Source organism: Metopolophium dirhodum, chromosome 4 (assembly GCF_019925205.1).
Source record: "Metopolophium dirhodum isolate CAU chromosome 4, ASM1992520v1, whole genome shotgun sequence".
Taxonomy (NCBI): domain Eukaryota; kingdom Metazoa; phylum Arthropoda; class Insecta; order Hemiptera; family Aphididae; genus Metopolophium; species Metopolophium dirhodum.
The window spans coordinates 11834203-11849850 of record NC_083563.1 but is presented as its reverse complement, the minus strand read 5'-3'; the positions used below and the strand labels follow the sequence as shown (position 1 = coordinate 11849850).

General features: G+C 28.0%; 1 protein-coding gene across 2 annotated transcripts; it reads right to left on the bottom strand.

The window, feature by feature from the left end:
• Positions 1–5953: 5953 nt before the first annotated feature.
• LOC132943128 (zinc finger protein GLIS2 homolog) lies at positions 5954–15051 on the bottom strand. 2 transcript variants are annotated; one of them, XM_061011953.1, is made up of 6 exons: positions 14960–15045; positions 14791–14868; positions 9930–10067; positions 9741–9859; positions 8199–8399; positions 5954–6249 (listed from the first exon to the last, which is right to left on the bottom strand). In XM_061011953.1, the coding sequence occupies exons 2-6, from the start codon at positions 14856–14858 to the stop codon at positions 6131–6133; spliced, it is 645 nt and encodes a 214-aa protein (XP_060867936.1). In that variant the 5' UTR covers positions 14859–14868; positions 14960–15045; the 3' UTR covers positions 5954–6130. The 2 variants fall into 2 exon arrangements, with proteins under 2 accessions (XP_060867936.1, XP_060867935.1); XM_061011952.1 differs by having other exon boundaries at positions 14791–15051.
• Positions 15052–15648: the final 597 nt, after the last annotated feature.

Genomic DNA, 15648 nt, shown 5'->3' with positions numbered 1-15648 from the left:
TTTTCGTATTATTATAATGTAAACAATACCTAGTTTTTGGATTGTAGTTAACATGTATTGCAGTATTTAGCTTCCATCGTATTTTTTTGGTTAGTGTTATTTCACCCAGGTTTCTCAAACAATTTTTTTTTTCGATTCATTGAACTCAAGTAGATTTTTTTGTATAAACATTATGTTGATCTTTTTATATAGATATTTAAACACTGACAAGCCAGTGCCATCTAAAATTTTTTTTGCCTACTAAAATGCATTTGCTGCTGGCAACCCATCTTCTTTTCAATTTTTTTTTATGAATTTATCTTTAGGTAATGAAATTGTATACATATTTTAAACATTGGCAACCTGGTGCTCTATGAAAAATCCTTCTTTAATGAACTAAATATTTTGAATAGGTTTTTCTGTTTAAGATACTGGAAATTTTAGTTTGAAGTTTGTAATGTGTATTCACACAATATAATTAATTTCAATTTTTTTTGTTTTCTAAAATGTATTCGCCTGCGGGCTCCAACACCCTCTTTCAATTTTTTTTTTTTTGTTATGTAACTTTTGTTGAATTTTTTGTATATACTTTTTGAACATTGAAAATCTGGTGCACTTTGAATAATCCATCATTAATGAACTAAATATTTTGAATAGTTTTTTTCTGTTTAAGATTCTGGACATTTTAGTTTGAAGTTTTTAATTTAAATTTTTTTATGTTTTCTAAAATGATTTTGCCTGCGGGCGCCAACACCCTCCTTCAATTTTATTTTTTGTTATGTGACTAGTTCAATTTTTTGTATAGACCTTGCAATGTGTATTCCTACGATAATATTTTTTTTTTAATTTTTTTTTGTTTTCTAAAATGCATTTGCCTGTGGGCGCCAACACCCTCTTTCAATTTTTTTTTTTTTGTTATGTAACATTAGTTGAATTTTTTGTATATACTTTTTGAACAATGAAAATCTGGTGCACTTTGAATAATCCATCATTAATGAACTAAATATTTTGAATAGTTTTTTTCTGTTTAAGATTCTGGACATTTTAGTTTGAAGTTTTTAATTTAAATTTTTTTATGTTTTCTAAAATGCTTTTGCCTGCGGTCGCCAACACCCTCCTTCAATATTATTTTTGTTATGTTACTAGTTGAAGTTTTTGTATAGACTTTATAATGTGTATTCCTACAATAATATTTTTTTTTGTTTTCTAAAATGCATTCGCCTGCAGGCGCCAACACCCTCTTTCAATTTTTTTTTTTTGTTATGTAACTCTTGTTGAATTTTTTGTATTTACTTTTTGAACATTGATAACCTGGTGCACTTTGAATAATCCATCATTAATGAACTTAATATTTTGAATAGTTTTTTTCTGATTAAATGCTGGTCATTTTAGTTTGAAATTTTTAATTTCAATGGTTTTTTGTTTTCTAAAATGCATTTGCCTGCGGGCGCCAACACCCTCCTTCAATTTTTTTTTTGTTATGTGACTAGTTGAATTTTTTGTATAGACTTTGTAATGTGTATTCCTACAATAATATTTTTTTTTAAATTTTTTTTGTTTTCTAAAATGCATTTGCCTGCGGGCGCCAACACCCTCCTTCAATTTTATTTTTAGTTATGTGACTAGTTTAATTTTTTGTATAGACTTTGTAATGTGTATTCCTACAATAATATTTTTTTTTTAAATTTTTTTTTGTTTTCTAAAATGCTTTCGCCTGCGGGCGCCAACACACTCTTTCAATTTTTTTTTTTTGTTATGTAACTCTAGTTGAATTTTTTATATTTACTTTTTAAACATTGATAACCTGGTGCACTTTGAATAATCCATCATTAATGAACTTAATATTTTGAATAGTTTTTTTCTGTTTAAAATTCTGGTCATTTTAGTTTGAAGTTTTTAATTTCATTGGTTTTTTGTTTTCTAAAATGCATTTGCCTGCGGGCGCCAACAACCTCTTTCAATTTTTTTTTTTGTTATGTAACTCTAGTTGAATTTTTTGTATTTACTTTTTGAACATTGATAACCTGGTGCACTTGGAATAATCCATTATTAATAAACTAAATATTTTGGTTAGTTTTTTTCTGTTTAAGATTCTGGACATTTTAGTTTGAAGTTTTTAATTTAATATTTTTTTTGTTTTCTAAAATGCATTCGACTGCGGGCGCCAACACCCTCTTTCAATTTTTTTTTTTTTGTTATGTAACTTTAGTTGAATTTTTTGTATTTACTTTTTGAACATTGAAAATCTGGTGCACTTTGAATAATCCATCATTTATGAACAAAATATTTTGAATAGATTTTTCTGTTTAAGATGCTGGACATTTTAGATTGAAGTATTAATTTAATTTTTTTTATGTTTTCTAAAATGCTTTTGCCTGCGGGCGCCAACACCCTCCTTCAATTTTTTTTTAGTTATGTAACTAGTTGAATTTTTTGTATAGACTTTGTAATGTGTATTCCTATAATAATATTTTTTTTTAAATTTTTTTTTGTTTTCTAAAATGCATTTGCCTGCGGGCGCCAACACCCTCTTTCAAAATTTTTTTTTGTTATGTAACTCTTGTTGAATTTTTTGTATTTACTTTTTGAACATTGATAACCTGGTGCACTTTGAATAATCCATCATTAATGAACTTAATATTTTGAATAGTTTTTTTCTGATTAAATTCTGGTCATTTTAGTTTGAAGTTTTTAATTTCAATGGTTTTTTGTTTTCTAAAATGCTTTTGCCCGCGGGCGCCAACACCCTCCTTCAATTTTTTTTTTTTATGTTACTAGTTGAATTTTTTGTATAGACTTTTAATGTGTATTCCTACAATAATATTTTTTTTTTAAATTTTTTTTTTTTCTAAAACGCATTTGCTTGAGGGCGCCAACACCTCCCTTCAAATTTTTTTTATGATTTTAACTCTAGCCGAATTTTTTAAACATTGATAACCTGGTGCCATACGAATAATCCTTCTTTAACGAACTAAATATTTTGAATAGTTTTTTCTGTTTGAGATTCTGGACATTTTAGTTTGAAGTTTGTAATGTGTATTCACACAATATAATTAATTTCAAATTTTTTTTTGAATCATGTTTAAAGACTTATTTATAATTATAAGAAAACTTTATTTTTAAATTTTAGAATTAAAGAGAAAATCATTTCTTTATTAATTATACTATCATAGTTTTCATATTTATTTTATTTATAGTTAGATCGTAATTTAAGATTTATAAATATATGACTAATTTGTTGTAATTTATTTTTATACCTAGGTACTATTGCAGCAGTTTTTTGTTCATGCGAAATAAGAAACTCTTATTAAGTAAGAAGAAATAAATTATAGTATAATATAACATGTAACCGTAGGCATATAAGACAATTAAAAAATGTATTTTTTTTTTTTTTATTGGGTAACTCGCGGCAACATAGGCCATTGGGTGTGGGGAGGGCACTGTAGGTTTTTTATATTGGGTAGGTTTGGTAGGTTTTATATTGGGTAGGTTGGTACACGTGTGTGTTGTGTTTGGCAGAATTTCTAATGGGGCACCCGTAGGTTTCTGCCGTTCCCCGGGGTGGGGGGATGGCGGCACTTGTTCTCCGGACACCGTGACTTGCACGGAGAAAAATGCCGCCCAGTGGTCGAGGATCGAACTCGGACCGGCTGTGCCGAATCCGTCGCGTTAGACCACTCGGCCACCTCGTCCCCCCAAAATGTATTTTTATGTCTATGGATTAACGAAATTAATAATAATATCATTAGTGACCAAAATAAATGTATTAAGAGACGCGTGATATTACAGTTCTTTCATCACTGTACACTATGTACTAAAGTTCGACAGACGACGGTTTTCCGGGCGTGCCTGGGAAGTTATAATTCTTTGGAAATTAAATTAAAATATGAATTATAAGTTATATAGGTACCTATTATGTAGGTATATACTTAACTAAAACTCGTTTGTCAGAATTTAAATAAGAAGGGAGGTCAATTAAAAAAAAATAAAATTTGGAAGTGACTCTGCTGAACAGTAGGGTACAAGTGAGTCGTGGCTAACTATAACAAAATATTACATTAATATTATGGTACCCTCTTGGATCGCGGTATATACCTAGTATATGAATATGATCTAAAGGTCCCTTAAGGTATAGGTACCTACACCAAACCTATACCTAACTATTTACTTTGTTATCAGTTTTTTTTTTATAATAATAATAATAATAATAAATATTTTATGTAGCAGTTTTGAAATTATTTACATGATATAATTATTATTATTTTTTGTTACGCTGCATCGTCTATCACTAATGATGTTTCTTTGTTTTGATGGACGTGAGTCTCAAAAATAAAAAAAAGTTATTACTTATTATTGGGTTATAGTTTTAAAATACTTGGTAATATAATTTATGCCAACGCATAGAAAATATGTAATTGAAGTAGGTGTACCCATTACCCATGCTAAATATTAATAAGTATTAATATTAATAACATTCAATAATAATAAAAAAAAATGTATTAGTTACGAATGTCTTTCTTAAAATAATTTAATCGTTTTCTTTATTTTTTTTAAATTAAAAAAACATATTGATATAATTTTATTATATAAATTGTATGCTTAATCACTGCAACAGCACGTAAAATCTACAGGAACCTTGTTGTAACTTGTAATCGCTTAATGATTATAGCTACTATAAAAATATAATTGAATCAATTACTTAGAAACTAACATGCTTGTTTACTTCTATTTAATTATAATATTGAAATCTACAATTATTATTGTTTATGGTTAGTGGTTAAATATTTCAATAATGTTACAAGTACTAGTACAGTCGTACATTTGCAGCACTATAAGTGACCATTGACCAGTAACCAGTAACCACTCATGTATTTAATTAGTGTTTCATATACTTGAACAGTTTAAACAAAATGGGCTCAAACAAATTCTCATTTATAAGCTAGAAATTAATTATTAATACTTTTAGGGTATGGTTCAAAAGAATATATAAGTATTTATCCAATACAATAGGTATGTGATAGATTAGGCAAATACAATACCAAGATACCGGACGAAAGTACAAAAGAAATGCTTAGAGTAAAAACATAATACATTAATGCTGAATTGCATTAAAAAAATTGATTAATACCTCACTTGATTCATTGAATGTTCAGTGATTGTTTATGCAACTCGGCATAAATTATGAAATATGAGAAAGATCATCGAAGGAATAAATTTGTACCTATTTAATAATTGATAGTAGACAGGTACTTGAAACATGTAAATGTTACTATTAAATAATAATACCTTATTAAAATTACCTTATTAAAATACAAGTGTTTAATTCGTTTAAATGATTAGATAAACATTATATTTGAATAATTATGTTTATACCAAAATGCTATTTAAGTCTTGATTACGAAATATTTTTACTAGTAATTATATACCATAATATCTACTGCATTATCCGACAGTGGACTACCTACCTATATATATATATATACGTTAATGTTGACTTTTTAAAATATTAATTTATAGTAAATACTGATTATATTATACTAACTTACAGCAAATGAAGGCATATCTGAATTTATGTAGTCAAAAACATGTGATGATAATATGTTAAAGCATATTTAAACTAAGGTTAACATGAAAATCATAAAAAAAAGTAACTATTTATAATATGGGTATCGGTATAGCAGTAGTAGGTCGCATCTTTATGGTGACCCGGAGGACAACACTATAAAGATTACTACATTTGTAGGTCATACATTGGTTGAATGTCGTATACCCAAAAAAAAAATTGATTGAGTATAGTAAATATGATTCTTAAATTATGTATTCTAATTTCTAACACATAAAATATGCAACATTACTCTACTATTATAATTATACTTGGTATTCATTTGTAATCGAATATTTATGATACTATTGCAACACTAGCTGCTATATAGTATTATTTATAGGTAAGTAATTATAATGAAACTGAGGAAAATGATTTTAAAACTTTTATTCAAATCGATAATTTCAAACATCCGTGTACAATAATAAAAAAAAATATTTATATAAGTAAAAGTATGTACATTTATTATGATAAATTCATAAACAAAGTTGAATAATATTGTCATTTGCACTTTTATTGAATACTACTTTTAATTTTCAATTTCAATTTTTATTTTTTCCAACGAATTGATAAATCTAATGGTTGGTCAATAACGTTGGGAATGGAATACGCAGAACAAGTTGGTGTTATGAAGACCGACGAAGAACAACATGGATTCGTATCTTGTGCTGAAAATTTATCATAAAATGTATGTTAATTTATATTTTATACGTATATATAAACTGTATATACATATATATTTTAATCATAATATTTTTGGTGACTACTGTTTCATATTAAATATTAAATATGACGTAGGTACATAATTATACAAATAATCAGTATAATAGGTATGCATATCGTATATGTATGAATTATACGTAACTAACATTTTATTAATAAAAAATATTTTAAAAAAAAATCAAAAGATTAGTTTAATTATCACAAACATTTTACTTACTGTTAATAATTTATGACTGAGGTGATGTAATATTTAATAGTATTACTGTAGTATTACTTATAACGTTATAACTTATAAGTTAAGGTATTAATGTATATATTGTTTATATATTTATCCCTTTAATCATTAACCATTGTATAACATAACAAAATATTTACATAAATATTATATTGTACGATCCTTTAAATTATATAATCATCAAAATACTATGAATGACGAATTAGAATAATAACTAAGAATAACAAATAATAAATAATAAATAAAACAGAGAAATTACTCTGCGTATAATAGGCTTCGACTTTTCGAGTTTGGTCATTGAGTAGATCACTGTAATGGATGTGTTTAATTTGAATTCAATTATAAATCGTTGCATACGAAAAACGATTCTGATCAGAAACGATGTCAGGCGTCAGCCTTTGTTTCTAAGGATATTTTATAATTTATTTAATTATAGATAATAATACTTAAACCATAGATTGATGGTGAACTAATTTTTACCAAAAAACAACTCATATTGTATTGTTATTAGGTAGGAGCTTACAAGTCAAATGGCAATATACCGACGTATCGTAGAGGTACAACGGTATGAATAGGTTTATGCTTCGGGGTACAAACATATTATGTAGGCATTATTAGATGGAGCCTCTAAAACCCTGGAAATTTCAATCACCTCAAAAATGCTGTGATACGCGGAAGGCCGTGTGGTGGTAATTTTGAAAATGTAACTGTGTAGAAAAAATGATAACTTTTGTAATAGTTCAACTATCAAGCTTATACAATTAATATTTTTTGAATTACGATAAAATATTTAAAATAATTTGTTATCACTGCACTCAGGATCTAAGTAAACGTAAACGAAACATTTTATATAACCTTTTAGTGTATAATATGTAAAATCCAAACAAAATTAAGCTTTTATAGTTTTTTTTTTTTTTTTTTATTATAGTTTAAGCTATTTACGCAATGGTTATATGTATTATATATATGGGGGACGAAGTAACCGAGCGGACTAAGGCGTCGATTGCGACACGCACCGACGCCGGTCAAAACCCCGGCCACGGGCGGCATTTTTCTTCGGGCAAGTCACGGTGTCCGGAGAGAAGTGCCGCCATCCCCCACCCGGACATGGCAGATACCTACGGGTACCCAACAAAAAATCTGCTAAACCAAAAACACACGTGTCTTCTAAACCTACAATTTCCTCCCCTACAAAAACAAAAACAGCTAATGGCCATAGTTGCCGGGCTTTAAGACCAATTAAAAAAAATATATATATATGTATTATAAATATTTATAATATAATGTTATTACGGTTTGCTATAATTTTAATACAAGTTCGATGGCATAGGTAACATCATTACAATATATTAACATTTAGTGCAATACATTTGAGATCTTAAATTTCCCTTCGTCTTTTAACCCTTCAAATGCCAATTGCTGAATGCTGATGGCTGTCAAATGAGTCTTACATTACTGATACATTCATTATTCATAATAAGTTACTAATATATACGTACTTAGATTGGAAGTACCTAATTATCTAACGGTTTTTAATTTAAAACGATGACGTCGTAGTTAATTGATTATTAGAGTACTTTTTCAAGTTTGGTAAATTGATAGATGAATATTATGATAACCGTAAATTATTAATTGTAGTAACTAGTAATGTATACGTACTCAATATCACCTTTACTTGATGATTATGACTTTTTGCATGTTTTCGCAAAGAGCTGGGGTCCGTATACCTTTTCAGACAGCTTTCCACTCGACAAGCGTATGGTTTTTCGATGAAGTGCGTCCGGGTGTGCTTGAAACGATCGCTCGTATTGGAGTATGCCTTGTTGCATCCGTTCACTGAACAAACGTAAGGTTTCTCGCCTGTGCATATACATATCAAACTTCAAATTTCATATTTTATATTGGTTACAAATTAAATGTATGAATTTATAAATACAATACACAAAATAAAGGAGATATTTTTCTTTTGGAAAGAAGTGCATTTATAAGTTTGTACTTGTTTATATGAAGGAAATTACTATAGATTCGCCTGCTAATGATAAAATTTAAGTATGAAACTAATTTAAAATAAAATATTTGAAATAAATGGAAATGAATTATGGTTACTTCATTATAATATTATTTTAGTTATTTATTGAATTGTGTATAACTGGAAGGAAGAGCCGCCGCCTTAGTCGATGCGTAAATAAATTTATAATATTGTGAAATATGAACTTTTACAGTTTTGTAAATATATGGTTATATCTTAAACAGCCAAACATGGTGCACCAAACATGCTCACCCCCTTTTTTCTTCAAAAATGCAGTTATTTAAAATTTGATTTTTTGTACTATTTATGAAGTTTTTCAGTTTTTCAAACGAGCACCCCCCCCCCCATCATGAAATTTGCGCCTATGTCTCCAACCTTTTTTTACGGTGGGCCAAATTTGAGTTGCGCTTTGGAAACGCGGGCCAACATTTTTATGAGTGACTATTATAAGCTGTTATGAATAACATCAAAAGAAAAATTAATTAATTAATTTTATTTAATTAATTCAATAAATTAAAACAATGAAAACTAAATGAGAATAATATATTAAATATATTATTTTCAAAACATTAATTAGCTTGGCGGGCCAGTGCAAAAACCTTGGTATGCCGGATTCGGCCAGCGGATGAAGGTTGGAAGCCCCTCACTCCTGCCATATACCATTATCCCTTGAACAGTTGTACCTTCTATACATTGATTCGAAATTCGAATACCTACCTATTTATTTTCAATGCATCATCAAAACGCAAAATAAGTAACCGTGACTAGTACACAACTACTAAGTACCAAAAATGTATTAGTGTATGTGCAATGTGAATCTGTATATTATAATATTTATTCATTTTATACATATAACTTATAAGTTATATCATATATACAGATACGGATTGTATGTCTTGAAATCGGATACGGATTAAGAATATTTTTTAGCCCACAATGATTTTGCTGTTTTACCAACTAGCAACTGTGGACATTCACAGTAACATAATATATATAGTTTATAGATAATATAATGGTATCTACTAATAGATGGTCACTTAAATTGTTCTGGAATTATGCATATTATATTGGTTAGTATATATCTATATATTTATTCCTTTATACACATATTATATAATTGTATAATATATTTATGTATTAATAGTAATAATTAAATAAAATATTTTACGCACCTGTATGCGAACGAGCATGGATCTTCAGATTTTCGGCCCGCGTAAAGCTTTTACCGCATATGTAGCATTGATGCGGCTTGTCGTTTGTATGAGTGCGTATGTGGACTAATATCTTGTACCTTGAAAATAATTCTACTTAGATACAATGCCGAAAGAATAACATTTTAGTGTAATGAGAAAAAAATCTACTTGGCGTTAAAAGCTCGATCTCCTCTTGTACAACTTTTCCACTTGCAATAAAACAACCCTTGGGATTCTGGAGCTATATGGTTTATTACATGTTTTGGGAGTTCTGTTTTATTCATGTACAAATCACAATTTTCCCACCTAATGTGTTTAAAATATAATACATTTAATGATTATTGTTTGTAATTTGTATTATATATATTGTAATAATCAGTACTATAATACTATAGTCTATAATATATATGTTACTGTGCATGTCCGCAGTTGGCTAGTGCTGACAATCACCTAGTTAATGTTGAAAAATTAAAATAATATAGATATACACAACACGGTTTGTGTTAATGTTGACGTAAGTACGTATTCACGCATAATATTAGGTATACTATATTATAGTCTATAGACAATAATATATATATAAAAAAAAAAAAGGTGGGCAAGTGGATGTCGCTCTGCTGTACTGTAGGTTACAAGTGGGTCACTGTATAATGGATGGTATTAAATTTGAATTCAATGATATATCATTGTATAAGAAAAACGATTCTGAGTGGAGACGATATGTCAGTCTAGGTATAAGACATATTATACACTTATCTATGGTATTAAAAAAAAAATTGACCTATAATAAATTCCAAATTAATCATATCACAATATCCATTAGGTACATATAACGCGTTATACATCAACAACAAACTATCATCATAATATATCGATGAAAATATTACAAATTAGAAGTTTCAAGTGCCCACGAATAATATTATACAATCACAACAAAATAACTAAAATAGTTATTCTAGGTTTTTATGTAATTTCGTCCAAATTTGAACTTAAAATGACTATACAAATAAACTGTGCTTGTGTATTTTTTAGATTTTTTGGTAACCGAATTATCTATTTACATGGAATCTTGTTTTAAATTTTCAATCCTTAGCTATAAAAACTGAACATTTTATAATTTATTAATTACAATGGTTGATAATTTTCGAGATTTTGATAAATTCTGTCCAAATTTGATCTTTAAATGCTTATAAAAAAAAACTGTGCCAATGTATTTTCAATATTTTTCAACTGCTATTGTAAAAATATATCAGGAGTCTTGTATTAAATTTTTACACTTTTTGGCCCAACAGATAAAACTTTATTGATATTTATAGAAAAAAAAACTAAAAAAATTGAAAACTGAAAATGCCCGTAAACAGCTCAAAAAGTGTCAAAATATTTTCAAAATTGTATGGTGTATAGGAAATGCTAATATAAACATTCAGTGAAATTTTCATGTATCTACAGTTATTCGTTTTTGAATTACAAGAAAATAAGGAAATCGGTACATGAGAAATCGAGTGAATATCTAATGTTGTAAAAATATGAATTTAAAACGCTCATAAAAATTTAATTTGACTTTCTTGTAGAAATTTTTTTTTTGATAAAGTTAGACAAACTTATGAGGAATCTTGTATTAGATTTTAAAATCTTAGATTTAAAAAGAAAATTTTTTATGAATTTCTAACTCAAAATAATTTGCAAATTTTCGTGATTTTTCCGTATTTTTTCAAGATTTGAACTTTAAACGTGTATAAAAAAAAACTGTGACTAAGGATTTTTAATTTTTTTCATCTGCCTTTGAAACAATAACCTAGGAGCCTTCTATTAAATTTTCAAGCTTTTTTACCCAACAAATAAAATTTTATTGATATTTATAGAAAAAAAATTTAAAAAAACTGAAAACTGACAATGTCCGTAAACAGTTCAAAAAAAGTCAAATTATTTTCAAAATTGTATTGTGTATAGAAAATGCAAATATAAACAACCAGTGAAAATTTCATGCATCTACGGTCATTTGTTTTAGAGTTACACCAATAACCAAAATCGATTTTGTTAAAAATCGATTTTGCGTAAAAATTCCCGTTTTTCCTTAATTTTTCTTTTGTTTTTCACATCGCTTTTGAAAACTACTGGGAAATTAAAATTTTGACCTCCCCAATGCACCAACGATATTCACTTTCCCATCGAACAAGATACTGAAGTCGAAAATCGAAGCATTATTTCGACTACTTATCGTGTACACAGACACAAAAATAAAAAAATAAAAAAAAAAATAAAAAAAAAAACACACATCATTGTAAAATCAATACATTCATCGTTTCACTCAGAATCTAAAATAATATAAAATAGAAGCAATTAATTTTGTTAATTATAATTCATTATTATTAAACAACATTAAACTTGTATTATTAATTTAAATTATGATTACTTTACCATAAAAATTATGATTTAAAAAAAAAAACTGGGAAAAATATTCTACGTATTGCAACATGGCAAACTGTCATGCCATTTTGTACTACATAAAATGCCAACATTTCTGTGGTGTAGGTACTTTGTTTTGAAATTACATCGCATATACCCTTGCCAACTAATTGATGAATTTGATGAAGAAGCTTGCCTTAAGGAAATTTGTTGATCTCTTCGTACATTAGTGATTGATATTACATTTTCTTTATACACTGAAAACTGGTTTCTGGTGTATAATTGATTTGTAACACCATTTTTGATACCTAGCTAGTTTATAAAAGCCATTATCTACTACATCTAAAACATTTTGGGGATCCATTTTATTACGGTCAAAATGTTTTAGTTATTTTGCAAATTAATCGTATACAATAAAATATAGGTACCTATAACTATGTTGAATGACAATGTCATATTAAATAGCAGCATAACATGTCGGTTATCCAGATATAATAAGAGTACCTAGTTGGGTAAGGTAATGAAACATTTCATCGAAATTATCAACTTGTACCTTGAATTAAGATACATCTTAATTCGTGACTTGTACAATACCTTTACTGGGGCGCATGTAAACTCCGCCACGAGTACCTTTTTTTAGTGTAAACTCCGCCAGAAAAAAACACAGGTAAAATTAGGTTCATGTAAACTCCGCCATTGAAGAAAATTAAGTAGCACTATAAAATGAATATAATATATTATTAAAAAAAAATTCATAATTTTAATAATCGTTCACATTAAAATATAATCGTTACGTAAAAAAAAATAAAATATGTCAAAATCAAGCCAAAATATATATAAAAATTACTAATCTAACAGCTAAGAGTATACAATTGATATAACATAGGTAATATATATTCATTTTTGTTATTGCACCTCCATTTTATTTCACCAGACGCGTATTTTATATTTTTATTATACTTATAATTTTTAAATACAACCAATAAATTGCCTCGTTGACCAGTAATTAATTTTATATTATTACTTTCTTGCGACATATTTCGTTCGGACATATACAAATATCGGAAGTATCGGAAATTACAAAATTTTGTTCGGAAATATACACGGAGACACGCAGACTACGAATGATTATGCTCGTCAAAGTATACGTCTACCTCACCTACTGCCGATATCATCATTGGAAATCCTAATTTCAGATAATATGAAGATAAAATTATTAATAATTATTAATGAATCGATCTAACCTTGACAATATTTTATCAATTTTTACGTATATCATCGCAATAGATGTCAACGTATTTAATGTGAGAAGGCACGTGGCAATGTGAGCTCTGACCAGGTAAGAAAATAAAATTGGCGGAGTTAACATATACCCATTATAGGTAAGAAAATAAAACTGGCCGAGTTTACCATAGACCTATTATTACCTTTTTATCTTGACCGGTATTCTGGCAGAGTTTACAATCGCCCTTTTACTGTATCGATATGTACTAGAATACTAGATAGTATGATTAGATCAGAATATCAGATTAAATAATATCATCATCACCGACATTCACCAATATCGTTATATAAATGTCGACATTCACTAGTTAATGTTATAAACAGTACAAATTTAATCTATTTGCCAACGACTTAGGTATACGACGACATTAACCGGTGACTGACAGCACTCACCAATTGCGGACAATAGACATACTATAGATAACGATTATTTTCAGTCGTGGTTTCCCATCGGTTATCGCATCGATTGGTCATGTTATAATCGCGATTCATGATTACTGTGGTTGCTATAAAGAACACGAGTCGTGGGGATAGGCTTTTAGATTTATAAATTTTTTTTTTTTTTAATAAACAAAGTTCAGAATAATGATAGTAATAAATAAAAAGCCAAATTAAATATTTCAAACATTTTTAAGCCCGCCAGTTTATGAACAAGAATGGCAGAATATAATTAGGCAGAAAGTCCTAAGCCTTAAAAGGGTGAAGGGAAATGCCAAATTTTGTATGGGTATAATAATTTTCCATCATAGGTAATTATTACTAGGTAATTCGAAAATTTGGAGCTAAGTAGGTTATGTACACCTTATATATACGTTTTTAAATTTCTTTGAATAAAGGTCTCAATTGTTCGTAAATTGTGCGCAAATGAATTGTAGCCATATTTGATTTTAACTAACAAGTGCCAGCTTATAAAATTTTAAACAATATGTACTTTCTTAGTTTTATATCTTTATTTTATTTTTTATGCTTTCATAAAATAATGTTATTCTTAATCAATATGAATTAAAAATACACTCAGAATCTAATAATAAAGCATGTTACAAAGAAATAAGTTTTTATTTTAACCAAAAGTATCCATCTACGTGTAGGTATATAAACTGTAAACGTACTGCAGACTAGTATAATAGACAATAGTACTATGGTTAGTGAACTAGTGAGATTATAGGTACCAGATACTCAGATACTTCACTATTAATGTTATTATTTGCAATTAATTAATTAGGTACTATAAAAATCATTATTATGCAAATCAATATTATGTCCAAAATAGTTTATAATGTGGAATACCAATTTTAGTTGTAATGTTTCTTTAATTAAATTAAAATCTAAAAATTATTACTTGCAATAGCACGACGAATCTTCATCATTGTTGTCTAGCATGTTATTGCTATTAAACATGTGTTTCATTGCACGAATTCTGACGTGAAAACAAATTTTAGTATTAATTAATTAGATACGGAAAGATACTATGCCATTCACGACTATCAGGTTATATTCAGAAATGATACCTATTTCAGTCTTCGTCGAGAGATTATCCAGTAAATCCGGAACGATTGTACGTTCATAACTAAATGATGAACAGAAACGATTGTATACATACTAACAGATAATAATAATAATAATGCATCTCGTTTTGTTTTTAAATAACGTTTATACTTATATGTTAATAATATGCCATTGCCATATGGACTCAATGTGGTCTCCTAGCTGGGGGTCTTGTGTTAATATTATATTTTACATCTTGACAGGGGGTATATGTAATTATGTAAATCTATAACGCATACAGATGTCATCATATTTGTCTTTCATAAGGTGTGAAAAATACTATAAGCAATTTCATACCAAACAAGAAACATTTTGGCTAGCTTACAACCTTTTAATATTGACAGTTATCATGTATAATATTTCAATGTATGGAAAAAAATCCTACATGAATAAACTATATGTCTATACGACTATACTCTATGGCCTATAGGTACCCATAAATATCAGATTTCATTCAGCGAATAAAAACTATTTTGTGCTAACTGCTAATTATATAATTTTTAAGAACAACTTGGGTCTAAGTATATATGACCTAACAATCTTACTTACCTAGCGATTTATATCATCAGTGGTCAGCTACTTTTTCAAAATTGTTCAAATTTATATGCTTATTGTGCCTCAAGGTACAGAATGTATAATTTCATGTAATATA